At 52.1% G+C, this 16,005-nt stretch overlaps 1 protein-coding gene across 2 annotated transcripts; it reads left to right on the top strand.

The window, feature by feature from the left end:
- The first annotated feature begins 1,706 nt into the window (after positions 1 to 1,706).
- MFSD12 (major facilitator superfamily domain containing 12) lies at positions 1,707 to 15,920 on the top strand. 2 transcript variants are annotated; one of them, XM_007489175.3, is made up of 11 exons: positions 1,707 to 2,956; positions 11,575 to 11,785; positions 12,966 to 13,104; positions 13,449 to 13,628; positions 13,743 to 13,835; positions 13,943 to 14,035; positions 14,524 to 14,694; positions 14,782 to 14,876; positions 15,009 to 15,139; positions 15,481 to 15,520; positions 15,629 to 15,920. In XM_007489175.3, exons 1-11 carry the CDS (start codon positions 2,692 to 2,694, stop codon positions 15,630 to 15,632), a joined length of 1,422 nt encoding a protein of 473 aa, XP_007489237.1. In that variant the 5' UTR covers positions 1,707 to 2,691; the 3' UTR covers positions 15,633 to 15,920. The 2 variants fall into 2 exon arrangements, with proteins under 2 accessions (XP_007489237.1, XP_001364611.2); XM_001364574.5 differs by lacking the exon at positions 15,481 to 15,520 and having other exon boundaries at positions 1,770 to 2,956.
- Positions 15,921 to 16,005: the final 85 nt, after the last annotated feature.

Raw genomic sequence — 16,005 nt, 5'->3', positions numbered from 1 at the left:
AAGTCAAAGGTCCTAGACAAGTCACTTGATTTTTCTGATTATCATTTTCCTTAACTGAGGAAAAATGAAGGGATAGGGCTAAATGACCTCTAAGAACCCTTCTAGATAAGAATCTGTGATCATAAGATAGTGGAGGGAGGACAGTACTCTGTCATATCTGTACCTTGGTGTTCCTTTCTGGGCTCCTCAAGTAAAAGCCAGAAAGTGTCCAGAGGGTGCCAACCAGGATAGAGAAAGACCATGTGTTGAGGAACAGGGAAAGCTTAGCCTGGAGAAGACTTAGGAGGAACATAGCCGCTGCCTTCAAGTATTTTAAGTATTCAAGTATCAGGCTTCCATTTGCACCCAAAAGATTCAGATCCAAATAATGGGTGCAAGTTGAAGAGAGGAAGATTCAAAGGAACAAGCATTTATTTAGCATCAGCTATGTGCCAGACTGTGCTAAGCCCCTTATAAGTATTATTCCATTTGATCCTTGACATGTCCCTGAGAGGTGCTACTTACAGATAGGAAATCTATTTTAAAATCTGTTTTACAAATGAGGAAACTGAGACACACTGGGTTGAAGTGAAGCATGGTATATAGCGCTAGTGAACTTCACTTCACTTGCTAGGGATAAGAGGCTGTTCAGTTCAGTAGGTGGTGGGTTTCCCTTACTTCAGGGCTTCAAATAGAGGTTGGGTGAGTTGGGAATACTGTAAAAAGAGAATCTGGCTCAGTTACTAGTTGAGCTGGATGACTGGAGGTTCTTTCCAGCTCAGAGAGATTCTGCTTCCTAACTTTAAACCCCCAATTTCTCTTTCCTTTAGTAGGCACAGGGTCTCAGCTATGAGATGTGGAGATCCTATTATTAGGTTTGTACAGTATAGTCCCAGGTTAAAAAAATAGTTTCTGTTAAGGGTATTGAGGTAGGTGCCAAACTTTTAAATTTAACTCTTACCTTCCATCTGTGTACAGTACCTGTGAATTGGTTCCAAGGTAGAAGAGCCCTACGAACTAGGCACTGGGAGTTCAGTCACTTGCCCAGGGTCGCACAGCTAGGAAGTGTCTGAGGCTAGATTTGAACCCAAGGATCCCTGGTACTGGCTCTTGATCCATTCTGCTACCTAGTGGCCCCAAGACAATCTAAAGTTTTAATACATGCTTGTAGATGGGTGGATTATAGTCAGTGTGATTAGGAAGGTAAGAGTTCCTTCATGTATTCCAAGGTCCTTATTGAACTGGCCTTTTTCTTATTTTCCCAACCAGAAATCATCTTCCAACTCTAGTCCTCATCCTCACCCAGAGCTTCGCCCAAACCCCTTTCTTGACCAGACCACCACTCTTATGCCCTTCCTGAAGAGAGAAGGAGAGGTGTGAAGACACCAGTTTAACAATACCGCGGTGCTAGGGCACAAGGACAGTGTGAGTGTCCTGCGTGGGGTGGCAGGAGTGCTTTGCACAAAATGATTGTTGGAGAGCGTTTAATAAATACAGGATAGTGGAATGGATGCGTTTGTTTGTTTCTGGGTCCCCGCGCGTCCCCAAGCGCTTAGATTCCCAGGCTGCGAGCTGTGATCTGTCTGCCCCAGGTCCTGGGGGACCCTTGTGAGGCTGACTCTTCTCTCCGCGTGCCCTTGGGCGTCCGTCAAGTGCATCTCTCCGCACACACGGGCTATTGTGCTTTTCTGAAGGCAGACTGCTGGGGAAGAAGGGGGAAGAGGTGGGAGAGGAGGGAGGAAGGGAGAGAAGAAGGAAGCGGAGAAGGGAGAGGAGGAGGAGGAAGGGGAAGGAGAGAGAAGGAGGAGCAGAAAGACGGGGATTGAAGAGAGCTGGGGCGCTGTCCGTCCAGCTGATCCCCCGGGGCCCTGGAAAAGTCGGGGACCCTGGAGGGGCGCCAGTCACCGCCTCGCCCCAATAAACCAGCCTTGCGCGAGTCTGGGCGTGGCCGTGTCATGAGTGAGTGTGTATGTTGAGTATGTCTGGGATGGGGGGTTGGGGGGTGGGATTTGTCGCTCGGTTGCTCCTCAGCCTAGGGCGGGGCTTGGCGGGAGATCTCCAGCAGCAGCCCCAGCCGGGACCAACCCTCCACGACCGCATAGCCGCGGGCTTCTGGGACCCAGCTGGGACTGGGGAGGGGATTTGGGGCGGGACTAACCCCTCTGGTCCCGCCCCCTGACCTCCTGTGAGGCCGGCCGGCTCTCGGTTCCCGGCGCCTATTGGCTAGGGCTTCCGCCTATCCCTGGGAATCCCCTGTGCTCCGCTATTCCCGGACCCCTTCACAGTCCAGTCTCAGGGACCGTGGTGCCGGCTGCTCTAGGTGGGATCGGCTAGGAACAGACACCTGACTTGGAGCTCGCGCACTGGGCTCTTCAGAGCGGGACCAGGCAGAGGCAGGTTAGGCACGCAGGGCGTTAGCGGGCTGGGTGTAGCCGAGGAACCCCCACGCGTGTCCTCGAAGGCTAGAGTCCCACCCAGGACAGCCCGCCCCCGCGAAAGGGCGCCCGCATCGGGCCCAGCTTGCCTAGGGACGGATGACAGGGGTCGTGTGAGCCTCGAGGCCCCGTTCGTAGATTGACCGAACCCGAAGTAACCAATTTGGAGAGTGACGGATCCAAAGCGAGGCCGGGCGAGGGTGATCCGTACAGAAGAGGGGCTGTCGGCGCCGCGGGACCCCGGGACTGCCAGCAGTGGGACGGACGGGCCGGGCCCATGGCGGAGCCGGGGCTGCCGCTGGTGGCTCGGCTCAGCTACTCCGTGGGTCACTTCCTGAACGACCTGTGCGCCTCCATGTGGTTCACCTACCTGCTGCTGTACCTGCACTCGGTTCAGGGCTACAGCTCCTGGGGCGCCGGCATCCTGCTGCTGCTGGGCCAGCTGGCCGATGGCGTGTGCACACCCCTCGTGGGCTACGAGGCCGACCACTCTGGGGGCTGCTGCGGGCGCTACGGTCCCCGAAAGTCCTGGCATCTGGTCGGTAAGAACCCCTAGCACCCCCTCCCCCCAGGCGGGCTCCCATTCCGCCCTCACCACCTTGTTGCTGCTCCCTTGTATCCCTAAGAGGTCCCTAGTCTTTCCCAGTTCTCGAACATTCACTCTTTTCTGGGTGATCCGGGTGCATGAGAAGATCCATTCCCTTTCCCCCCCTCCCCTCCCGACCTCCTCACACTGTGATCTTGGCTTTCCTCCCTTCAATTTAGTGTCTCCCCCCCCCCCCCCCCTTCTGTGGCTTCCCCAACTTCACTATTTCTCTTCATTTTCCTAAAGCTTCTGAAAGCATCTCCAGAAGGGAATATTGGCAGGAGAGTGCTTGACTTGATGGAGTTGTGAGCCGGACAGTCTGAACTTAGCAAGGCAAATCAGTTGAACCAGGTTTGCTCACATCAGTCTGTTTATGCTGAAAGAGCAGATGGGGAGCCACAGGGACTGTAAATGGTGCCTACCTCCTTCTAGTCCTTCTATCAGGGGAGGAGGGACATCTTTCCTATAAGCATCGAGTCACGAGGGACATTCAGCCATTGACTAGGGGAGGAGAGGAGGATAGATAGAATGTTGAGTCCTGCTTCAGGAATCTTGGCAAGGGGCCAGACTGCTGGAGCTAGGGTGGAGGTAAAGTTCTAGGAATCAACAGGAATGGACCTAAGGGTGTTGTGGGGCTGCTGAGGGGTAGGAAGGTGATAATTCTTCCTCTGGCTTGCTCTTGGCCTTGTCTTTGAGGAGATAAGCTGATAATACCCAAGCCTAGACCTTCTATTTGAATTTCTCTCTCACCACCCCAGATGTAAAAGACAGCAATATAGAATATTACTTTTCCTCTGTTCCTTCTTCAGTGAGGCAGGGTAAGAGATCTTTCTTGAATCGTTATACTACTCTGTAATGGTAAGAATCTTGTGTAATTCAAGCTGGCATCAGGGAATCCAAGCACCATTCTAGAATTTGGATGGCATTCTGATGATTGGGCAGGTCTTAGATGTCAGGTGGTATACTTAGTGCCTTGCCCTACAGGGCAAGGGCTGAAGGGGCTGGGACTTACTAAGGATTTTACAAGAGGCAGAAAGGGAAGGTCCCTGCCTGGGCCTCTGATGGGCTCCCCCACCCAACCCTCCCACTTCCACCTTCTAGTCCTATACTCTTTCATTCATGAGTGTTGGGAAAATTGCTTGCTGTCCAAGTTTAATGTTTAGTGTCTCTGAGGGAAGGGTGGGGTTACTTCCAGGATGCTGGCCAGGTACCTACCAAGATTCTGTAGTGGTTTGGTCCTGGAGTCAGGAGACCAGGGTTCATATTCTTATTTTCCTATTTTCTAGCTGGGTGGCCTAGAGCCTCTCTTATTTTCCTCCTTTACAATAGGACAATCATAATCCTTGCAGAGACTACCTCTTCCCTGGAGAGAGAAATGACCTTCCTTTCCCACCTAGTCAGGGAGCCAAGGATCAGAGACCAGGTCATCAGGTCACCACTACCTTCCTCCAAGTTGGTAGTGTTATAATATCACAGTAGGAAAGGCTGTCGGCTAATTCCTGGGCTCTCTTGTTAGTCTAAGTTCATTTTTGAAAAGTCATAGAATGACTATTTCAAACAGTTTACTCCTAAACATCTTTCTATCCTTTTTTTTCTCCCACTTGACTCGCCCCTCTCTTGCTGATTATCCTCCCTTTGACAGAAGAGGAAAACTAAGTTTTCAGTCAGGGGAGGTGAGCTGTCCAAGGTCACATAGCATCTAACCAGCTGAAGCCAAAAGTGAAGCTCAGAGTTTGGTTCTGGGGCTCCGCACTTTAAGATGGCATCAATAGAGTCTTGAAGATGATGCAGAAACATTTTTGAGTTAGAGCAGTTAAAAGAACTGAGAGAAGATGCTAGCATGATAGAGTTTCATAAGAGTTTGAGGGGCTGAGAGTAGAAAAGGGGACAGAATCAGGAGCCATGGGTGGAACTTGCAGACAAATTCAGATCTAAGGAAAGACTTCCTAACAGTTGGAGTTGTTCAGAAATAGAATGAGCGAGTCCTTCAGGAAGGAGTGGCATGAAGCCCTCCCAAGAGGTCCTGAAGCTAGGGGTTGAATAACCATTTTGGTCAGATTTGGTCTAGCCTTCAAGGTTACTTGTATGTTGACAAGTTAGACCCAAGGCTTCCTGGAGGAGGGGAAGTGGAAACTTGGGAAAGGACAGGTTTGCATGACCAGGGAGAGGAAACGCAGGGGGAGACTGCTTATCAGGAGTTGAAAAGTTGAAATAAGCTTGGCCTGGGTCTTGCCCTCAGCATAGCCAGTCCCCAGCTGGAGAAGTAGCTAGGGCTCAAGAGCTGGGCACATCTCCTTCACTTCCGGAGATAAGCTCTACAACTGATTTGGGTGATATCTAGAGGTTGAGTCAACTCTTCCTCTCCTCATACTTACATACTTCTGTCCTCCTTAGTTCATCCCATTGTTCTCTTCCTCCCACTCTGACTATGCAGGGTGTGCTCTACATTTGGCCACTTTATTCATCCAATCAGTGGTTTGATTGGTTGGTTGATTGATTGAACAAACATTTATGTGCTGAACTCTATACTAGGTGCCAGGAGCAATGTCTAATTGAGTCCCTGCTCTCTAGGTACTAACAAAAGACAGCAACACCAATATCATGTAAAATGATGTATTATGGTTAAATACATTAAAGAGGGGAAGAACAAGGCCCTAGAGGTCCAAAGGGGAAGGACATTATCAACTGGAGGACATGAGGGGAGCTTTAAAAATGGGAAGGAATTCCAAAGAAGGAGGCAAAGGAACTGAGGTATAACTAGTGTATACCCATTTATAGCTTTGTACCCACAATACTGAAATTTAGCAGGCCCTGACAGTGCTGAAATGATTTCTTAGAATCAATACTGTGTATTGGTTCCAAGGCAGAGTGGTGGTAAGGGCCAGGCAATGGGGGTTAAATGACTTGCCTAGGATTACACAGCTAGGAAGTATTTGAGGTTAGATTTTAACCCAGGACCTCTGGTCTCTATCTCTCTCTAGCTCAGTCCACTGGGCCACCCAGCTGCCTTCTTGGGATGATTTCTGCAGTGTGGAAACATCTGCATTTTGTACCTAATTGGCCAGACAAGTTACAGGAAGCTATTACAGCCAACTTTCCCCACCTAGCTGCTACAGTTCAAAGAAACCCCTTATAATCTTGCCTTCACCAGTAAATTTACTTCTAGATAAGCTTTCACAAAGGAGGATTTGTTGTTCAGTTGCATTCAACTCTTTGTGATCTCATTTGGGGTTTTCTTGGCAAATATACTAGAGTTGTTTGCCATTTCCTTCTCGAGTTTATTTTGCAGATGAGGAAACTGAGGAAACTGAGGTTAAGTGGCTTACCCAGGGTCACACAGCTGGCAAGTTTCTGAGGTCAGATTTGAACTCAAGAATATGCATCTTTCTAACTCCAGACCCTGAACACTGTGTCAACCTAGCTGCCCTGGGGGAAGAAAGATATTCCAGTCCCAAGACCAAGCATTTAGGCTGGGTTGGGGGAAGGTGGAAATGGGACCGAGGGGAGGCTGGTTAGAGCACAGTATGTGTGAAGAGAAATAATTTGAGAGAATCTTGGAGAGAGGTAAGACTAGGTAGGATTGTGGAGGGCCCTAGCATGCCAGGCACAGGAGTCTAACTTTATTCCAGGAGCAATGGGGAACCACTGAAGAAAGGCCTTTTAATAGTATTATTGCCATGGGCAAAGTAGTAATAAGGGAATGGGTGAAAGTAACCACAACGAGAATAATTATAATAGTACTTTATTAAGTTTTAACAAACTATTAAAAGGATTGGGTTTTCCTTATTACCCAGGTTCCCCTATATTTAGACAACCCCTTAAGGCAATGATGATGAACGTATGGCACCGATGCCAAAGATGACATGCAGAGAGCTCTCTGGGCATGTGCGGCCCTGCCCCCCAGTTCCTTACTAGAAAGGCAGAGACTCAGCAGAACTCTTCCCCTCCCCCTCTCTACCATGCCTAAGGATATTTTTCATATGACCTGCCCCTCTGCCCAGCAGTCAATGAGAGCACACAGGGGGGTAAGGTGGGCAGCTCACAGGCAGCAGAGGTGGAGGGGAACAGAGTGTTAGGAGCCCTCCCCTTCCCCTCTCTATACTGCCCACCCCTCTGCTCAGCAGCCCAATGGGAGCACTTCCTCCCTCCCTTGTCTGGGGTAAGAGGTGGGGCATGGCACAGCACCCTGTCTAAGGGGTTGGGTGGGGGTGGGACCCGGCATCCCTTCTCTAAATGGCTCACCATCACTGCCTTAAGGTTTCCAAACACCCTTTACCTTTGTCTCAATAAGGTGGGGAACAGGGGGCAGCTGGGTAGCTCAGTGGATTGAGAGCCAGGCCTAGAGACAGGAGGTCCTGGGTTCAAATGTGGCCTCAGACACTTCCCAGCTGTGTGACCCTGGGCAAGTCACTTGACCCCATTGACTAGCCCTTACCACTCTTCTGCCTAGGAGCCAATACACAGTATTGATTCCAAGACGGAAGGTAAGGGTTTAAATTTAAAAAAAAAAATAATAAGGTGGGGAACAAATGTGGTTCAGGGCTAAATGTTGAAGGAATTCGACAGGGTGACAGGATTTAGCATCCAGGACTCAGAGGTACTTAGGAGTCTAGTCCAACCCCCCACTCCCCTTTACAAGAAAGGTAGCAAAGAGCAGAGCCAGCCTTGGAACTGTGATTCCTTGAATCTAAATCCAGTGCTCATTTTCCCATGTACCACAGTGCTCCAATGTTAGAGCCAAGGGCAATGGGCAGCAGCTGGAGATGGGCTGCACCAGAGACCAGAAGAGAGAGAGGCCCAAGTACTGGTGAGGAAGATGTCTTTGGACAAAGCTATGACATAGTCACACTATTCCCTATAGGGAAGATGCTTATTGAAACTTGGGGCATTTCCCAGGAAAAGGGACTCCTTCCTCTCTCTGTCTCTGTCTGTCCCACACACCCCCTGAAGCTGGGTTCAGGACCCCATACTGAGCTGTCTTAGATGTGCACCTGGTGGTCACAGAACAAGGATTTTGTCCCTCAGGGGTACGGTGGCCAAGAGCACAGATTCCGGGCAGTCCCTTGGAGGGGAGAAGCTGTTCTCTCAGAGACTTCTTCCTGCTAAACAATACAAGTAACCTAAGAAGTCCTCACAAGAGGGAGCAAAGATGGAGAATCCCTGGAGACCCAGGCCCTTAAACCCGACTGCTGCTTATTTCTTGGGAGAGCTTCGGAGGAGGGAGGAAGAGAGGGAGGGAGGAAGAGAGGGAGGGAGGAAGAGAGGGAGGGAGGAAGAGAGGGAGGGAGGAAGAGAGGGAGGGAGGAAGGGAGGGAGGGAGGGAGGGAGGAGGGGGGCCTGGAAAGGATGGGCAGGACTGCCAGTTCCACAAGGGCTCCATCTGGTCAGAGTCCAAGAGCCGGGACTTCATGTCGCAGAAAAATGAGCACGTTTTAGGTAGAAAAGGATCATAGAATTTAATTTAGAGCTCAGAAGAGACGACCCCCTGGTTTTACAGACACAGAGATTGAGACAGCAGGGAAGTGACTTGCCTCTAAGGCAGCTGGAAAAACCGGGGCGCCCACCATTCCAGGGTCCTTTAGCCACAGCAAGTTCCAGAGAAACTCAATAGAGCCAGTTTTGGTTTCACTTCCCAAATCTGAAGTCACGAGGGGGAAAGAAGGAAGGAAGGAAGGAAGGCCATTTGGGGATGAGACAAAAGGTCATGTCATATGAGGAGAGCAGCCAGTGGTGGAGGAGTACCTGGCTAGTCTGAAACTCTGGCACAGGGCCTGTTCCTGTGGAAGCTGGGTGGTAGTAGACTGTCTCTTTAAGGAGGAGGGAGAGGAGCCACTTTCCCCAGAGATGTGGGCTTGAACATAGAGTTGGAAAGAACCTTAAGAGACCTATTTAGTCTGACTTTCCCTTTCCACACACCCATTTTGTGGAGGAGGTAACTGAGACCCTGAGAGTGGGTCATAGTCATACAGAATCTGTGACTAATATGGATTTAGAAACTCCAGGAAGTCCTAGAAGGTGGCCACTGCCTGCTAAAATTAGCTTGGACTGGTGGTTAAAGAATGAAAGGGGTTAGGGTTTAGGGGTTTCCTTATCACCTAGACTGGACTCTCTCTCTCTCTCTCTCTCTCTCTCTCTCTCTCTCTCTCTCTCTCTCTCTCTCTCTCTCTCTCTCTTTCTCTCTCTGTCTCTTTCTGTCTGTCTGTCTCTCTCTCTCTGTCTTTCTCTTCCTCTCTCTCCCTCCCTCTGTCTGTCTGTCTGTCTCTCCCTATCTCTCTCCCTCCCTCTCTCCCTCTCTCTCTCCCTCTGTCTGTCTGTCTGTCTGTCTGTCTGTCTCTCTCCCTCTCTCTCTCTCTCTCTGTCTGTCTCCACCACCCCCTTTCCTTTTTCCCTTCCCCAGGGCCAACTGAGTACCATACCAGCCAAAGTGAGAGTCAGCTGTGATGCTGGAGAAAGAACTCTGGCCTGGGAGTAAGGAGACCTGCGTTCTAGTTTTAGTTCTACCACTGAGTTGATATGTGTGACCTTTACTGGGGCATTTTTGTCTCAGGGCCTCATTTGGCCCAGCTGTAAAATAAGGTGGTTAGATTAGATGATCTCTAAAGACCTACTCAGTCCTGACATTCTGTATCCCAAGGGCCCTCCCAGCTCTGACATTTTCTATTCAAAGGTCTCTCTCAATCCTGGCATTCCCTAGCCTATCCCAAGGGCCCTCCCAGTCTGGGCACTGAAACATCTGTTGTTTTGGTGCATTTGGTTCTTGATAGCTGCAGGCTCCTGAGTGGAGGTGGGGGTTGTTGTTATCAGCGTTGGCTCCCATTTCTCCAAGTCATTTCTGCTTTCCAAAATCTCTTCTCCCAAATATTCTCCTCTGGTGGGATCTGAGGCTAGAGAGCTTCCAAGAGCTTAACATCAGATCCTATTGAGCTGAGGCAAAAGAATCTGGCCTGGCACATGTTCTAGTCCCAAATCAATTCAGTCCAGCAAAGGTCAAGTGTTCTGTGTTGCAAGGAGCTTCCCTTCCCTTCCTGTCTGCAAGTGGGAGCAGTGATAGAAGTAAAGATGATAGCAAAGGAGGGAGTGATGGTGTGGGAGGAGGGACACAGACCAGATGTGCTGGGAGAAGAACCCTCTTAACCCTGAGCCCAGACTCAAAGCAAAGATTCTGAAAGACCAAGATGAGGTGGCAGGGCACGAATGTCTGGAAAGTAGGGAGTAAGCTTTTAGTAGGTGCCCACTAAGTGCCAGCACTGTGCTAAGTGCTTTACAAATATCATCTCATTTGATCTTTGTAATAATATGGTTGTCAGTTAGGAAACTGAGGCAGAAAAAGACGTGAAGTGACTTGCCCAAGGTCACATAGTGTCTGCAGTCAGATTTGACCTTGGTTCTTCCTGATTCCTGGGAGGCAAGATAACAAAGAATCTCTAGTCAGGCAGTTTGGCCTCAGTAGAATATGTATGAAAGAGCAGTTTGAATTAAGGTCAGAAAGAAACTGAATCCAGCTTGTAGAGAACCTTACATGCCAGACAAGGAGTTTGCCTTCTGTCCTCTGTCCTCAGGGTGGGAGGGAGCCACTGGGAGTTTTTGAGCAAGAGAAAAGGGATGGCATAGACAGACTCACCCCTATGTTATTTTGGCAACCGTACAAAGGAAGGATCAAAGGAATTGGCAGGACCTCAGAGGTCATCTAGGCCAACCTCCTCATTCTGTTTTTTCATGTAGTCATTGTTCAGTTATATCTGATTATCTGTGACCCCATCTGAGTTTTTCTTGGCAAAGATATTGGAGTGGTTTGCCATTTCCTTCTTCAGCTCACTTTATAGATGAGGAAACTGAGGCAAACAGGGTGAAGTAACTTGTTCAGGGTCATACAGCTAGAAAGTGCCTGAGAGCAGATTTGAACTCAGGTCTTCTAATTCCAGACCTAACACTCTAGCCACTGTGTCACCTCATGCTATGGATGAGGAAACTAAGCCCCAGAGAAGATGACTTGCTCAGGTTGCACAGATAGTAAAGTGGCAGAATAAGGATTTAGTGTCTTCTAAGCCCAAAAGATGAAGAAGGATTGAATGAACCAGAGTGTGGTTCCCTTGGGAATGGAGAGAAGGAGACTGCTGGAAAGGATGGTATGGAGGGAGAATCTACCAGACTTGATAAAGAGCAGAAATCCTTGATTCTCAATGGAAATAGTGGAATCAGATGGAGGCAGGGTAGGTAGATTTGGAAGAGGAAAGTATTCAGCTCAGGACCTGCTGAGTTTGAGGTGTCTGGAAATGTTACATGGTTACAAGGGCCCGGGGAGGAAGAAACCAGCAGGGGGGTGTCCACTTGGCCTCAGAATTCAAGAATTAAAGAAGGAAAAACCTTTTGGCTTTGGCCTTGTCCATTCTGCCATTCCCATGTATCAGAACAAGGGCAGTCACCTACTAGTGTTCTGATGCTAGTGTTCTTGCTGTTAGCCACGGAGTAGATTTCTCATCTATAAAATGGGGATTGAGGGTCCTCTCTAAGGTCTCTTCCAGCTCTATTTGTCTAATCTGAGGCCCACACTGCCTTTTTTTCTTCCCCCAATAGGCACCTTTTGTGTTTTGCTCTCCTTTCCTTTCATCTTTAACCCCTGCCTGGGTTGCACAGCCTCCACCGCAGAGTGGGCCGCCATCATCTACTATGCACCTTTCATTGTGATCTTCCAGTTTGGCTGGGCAGCCACCCAGATCTCCCACCTGTCTCTAATCCCTGAGCTGGTCACCAATGACCACGAGAAGGTAGAACTCACCGCCTTCAGGTAAGTAAATGAAATGTAAAAATAATGGGCATATTCTAGCACTGGGTAATGTGTCTGCCAGGAACTATTGGGTGACACAAAAATGCAGAAGACACCATTTCTGCTCTTCAGGATCCCGAGACCCTTTAGACAAACTAGACCAAAACAAACCCCAAAGCTGGGGAATGTTAAGATAATAAAATATTTACATAAAAGTCTATGGCATCAATAGAAGAACATCAAGGTCTAGTCCAGGCTTGGCCCAAGGCACCTCTTGGGCTTTGGTTTACTCATCTTTAAAACGAAAGTTTTGTTTGATGAAAGGCTCTTAATCTTTTTTTAGTCAGTCAGTCAAGTATTTATTAAATACTTATTATGTGCCAGGCACTGAGCTAAGTGATGAGGGTACAAAAAAAAGTGAAAATAGTCCTGCCCTCAGGGAGCTCGCTCTCTAATGTGTCATGGGCCCCTTTGGCAGTCTGATGAGGCCTATGGATGCTTTCTCAGACTAATGTAAAACTCATAAAATATAAAGAATTGCAAAGGAAATATCAAAAAATACTTTTTCTAGGTTCATGGCCCCCAGGTTGTGAGAGCCCTTGTATTATTGGGTGATCTCTAAAAGCTCTCCTTTCTAGCTCTAATGTGCTTTCTATGGCCTAAAATCCCCTTTCCCTGGAATATTCCAGGAGTGTAAGCTTTTGCTGCTGTTGCAGCCCACAGCCCACTCACGCTCTTCTCCCAAATCTACCCAATGGGGAGTAGTAGAACACCGAGGTTCCATCGGAGGCCCTCAGTTGGTAGAGGGATAGATTTCCTCTCACCCACGACCTAGTCACTCCACTTAAAGCTACTGCTTGTCCCAAGGAACCTGGGACTGGTGGGTGGACCAACGGTCAGAATTACATAAGCCTGGGGGTGCTGCAGGGCCCCGATAGGGGAACAAGCAGAGCCCTGGGGGATGGGAGATAGCTGCCTCCTTCTCAGCTTTTACCCTGTGCTAGAGGTGGCTATTAAGAGCCGGGCCTGATGGGACTCCTTGTGGTTTAGGGGGGAAGGATCATCAGCTGTTGCTGGCTCATGGAAGCCTCAGTGTTTGTGGGTGTGAAAAGGGAAATGAGAGGGGGTGACGGCAGAAGGGAGGAGGAATGGACCTTCCCCCGAGCCCTTGCTGACGCTCGCCTCTTCCTCCCCATCCCAGGTATGCCTTTACTGTAGTGGCCAACATCGCTGTGTATGGGGCTGCCTGGCTGCTGCTCCATTTCCAGGGGTCCCACTCTGAGTCCCCTGATTCAGGCCCCGGCGACCAGCTCGGCCTACAGGACGTGCCGGTGTTTAGGGTGAGCAGGGGTCCTGCGGGGAGGAGTGGGGAAGTGGGTCCAGGAAGGACTGGGGAGACGAAGAATTAGAGGAAGGGACCCCAAGGAGCAGAGGGAAAGGGCAAAGCTCAAGGAGGAGAGGAGCTGAGGCGGGAAGAGGGCCCGAGGGCTAAGGGCACGGGCAGCCTGGCTCAAGGAAAGGACCGAGGGCTGCTGGGTTCTGATGCCATGTCTGGAGTCTCCTGCTGGCGCAGGCCTGGGTGCTACCGAGGGGAGGAGGGTGCTGAGAGGATCCTCGGGCCCTGCCCCTCCCGAGGGTGAATTCCTAGTGTGCGGCCCCCGTCAGCCCCCTCCCTGCCCCACAGAACCTGTCCCTGATGGTCGTCTGTGTGGGCGCCGTCTTCTCCCTGCTCTTCCACCTGGGCACCAGAGAGAGGCGGCGGCCTGGGCCCGAGGAGCCCAGTGAGCACAGCCCGCTGCTCCCGCCGGCCGCCCAGCCCCGGCTCCTCTGGAAGCACTGGCTCCGGGAGCCCTCCTTCTACCAGGTAGGTGTCCGCCGGCCCTCCAGGAGCCTCCCGCCCCGCTCTCGTCCCTCCTTTGGCTGGGCAGGAGGGCCTCTGTCCGGGCCTCTGTCCTCCCCTCGTGTGTCCGTTCCGCAGGTGGGCCTGCTGTACATGAGCACGCGGCTCATCGTGAACCTGTCCCAGACGTACATGGCCATGTACCTGACCTACTCCCTGAGCCTGCCCAAGGTGAGGCTTCGGAATGCCGGACATCAGGCCTGGGAGGCGGGGGCCAGGGCCGCTGGGGTGGGCGGGGAGGAGACCCGTAACTGATGCCGGTCCTCCATACCCCGCAGAAGTTCATCGCCACCATCCCCCTCGTGATGTACGTCAGCGGGTTCTTCTCCTCTTTCTTCATGAAGCCCGTGAACAAGCGCATCGGTCGGAATGTGAGTGAGAAGATGGGTCCCCCCTTGTAGCCCGAGAAGGCCAGAGCACCATTCCAGGGTCAGCGGGGGAACCGCTGTGGGGTTCAGAAAGGGCAGAGGATGAGGGCAGGCGGAGGGATGACAGACATTCCTGAGAAGTGGTTCCGACCTCTCTGGAGGCTCTCCGGGGCTGGGGTGGGGGGGCCAGGGGAGTGGGGAGAGCCCAGGGGAGCAGGGGTAGCCCGGCACCCTGGAGGTCACCTCTTCCACGCTAGGCCAACTCCCATTGCTGCAAGTTTCTTCTGGCTTCCAGCCTCGCAGCTATGTGCCCTCTGCCCCTAGTGGTGCCCTGTGGGGCCAGGGAGAGCCAACCCAACCCCCCGCTCTTCCGGCTGCACCATGGCTTAGACACATGTCCCCAGGGCGGTGGTACCGGGTGCCTCCACATAGGCAGATTCTGTGCTTGGTCACCCATTTTCTGCCCTCTCGCCGTCCTTGTTCTCTACCAGCTGACCTACTTTGTGGGCCTGTTGGTCATCCTGGCCTTCGCTTCATGGGTGGCGCTGGCCAACTTGCTGGGCCCGGCTGTGTACGGAGCGGCCGTCCTCCTGGGGATAGGCTCGGCCACCATCCTGGTCATGTCTCTGTCCATGACAGCCGACCTCATCGGAAGCCACACGGTAAGGCCGGCCCGGGGTGGGGGAGCCCAGGGAGCTGCCCGGGGTCTGGGGGGAGGGGAGCCCTCAAGCTCCTCTTCTCCCTTCCAGAACAGCGGGGCCTTTGTGTATGGGGCCATGAGCTTCACAGACAAGGTGGCCAACGGGCTGGCAGTGATGGCCATCCAGAGCCTCTACCCCTGCTCGTGAGTCCGGGGCCCTCGCTGCCAGGAGGGGATGTTTTAGGGTCTGGGGGGGGCGCCCGATGGGTGGAAACGTGCCCCCCTTGGTCCGTCTTGGCCCTGTCTGGGCCATCTCACAGGCCGACTTCTCTCTAGCTCGGACCTATGCTGCGCGGCCTGCATGGGCTTCTACCACTGGGTGATGGTGGCCGTGACGGGCGGCGTCGGCGTGGCAGCCGCCCTCTGTCTCTGCAGCATCTTCCTATGGCCCATCCAAGTGCGCTTCTGTGAGTGTCCTGAGAGGGCCGGGCTGGCCAGGGAGGGGGCAGGAGGGTGGAGGGGGGGTCTGAAGCCTCCTCTGCAGGCCTGTCTTCTGCCCGCCTCCTCTGTCTTCTCCGCATTCTCTTCCCCTGGGCCCATTTGGAGGATGGCAGTGCTGTTGGGAATCCCATTTGTGGGTAAAAGCGAAGCCACTACTCAGCCCGGTCCTCGTGGCCTTTCTTGAGCCCCTGTACTAGGACACTTGGGAACCAGGTGGGGGGAGGCCGGTGATTCTTTTGCACCCTGGCATTCCTGTGTGGGGGAGTGGGCCGAGCACTGAGTGGGGGCTCACTTCCATTCTCTCCAGTCTCCCGGACCTCCAGGACCGTCCCGGATGGCTCTGTAGGGTGAGCTGAGAGGCCTGAGGGGTTAGGGGTTCAGAGGGGGAGGGTAAGTGGCCCCGAGTTCCGAGCTCATCTCCTGCCCCCTTCTTGGGTCTCCCCTCTTACTCCCAGATGATACTACGGCCGGCCCAGCTGAAGTTGCCGCTGGACCAAACTCAGGGGTCTTCCAGGACAGTACGGTCAATTGAGCCCTCAGCGGGCCTCAGCTGTGAGCACACGGACTCTCCTTCCCGGACACAGGACTCCCTTCGCTGAGGCTCCTGAGCGGAGCAGCCCCAGCTGGTCTGGGGACCTTAGCTTGTCTCTATGGCCCGTTTCCCGCCCAGGGATCTCCTGGCGGTAGCTGTTTACAAAGGATGTTGGACTGATGAATAAAAGCCCCACCGAGGATGGGGGAATGCTACCCCGGGCCTGGCGTGCGCACTTGGGGAACGGGAGGGTGCCGGACAGGCTAGTCTTTGGACGCCGTCCCTCGGGGCACGACACAG

Source organism: Monodelphis domestica, chromosome 3, assembly GCF_027887165.1.
Source record: "Monodelphis domestica isolate mMonDom1 chromosome 3, mMonDom1.pri, whole genome shotgun sequence".
NCBI classification, from domain to species: domain Eukaryota; kingdom Metazoa; phylum Chordata; class Mammalia; order Didelphimorphia; family Didelphidae; genus Monodelphis; species Monodelphis domestica.
The sequence above is the reverse complement of the archived record's forward strand: the minus strand, read 5'-3'. Positions and strand labels throughout refer to the sequence as shown.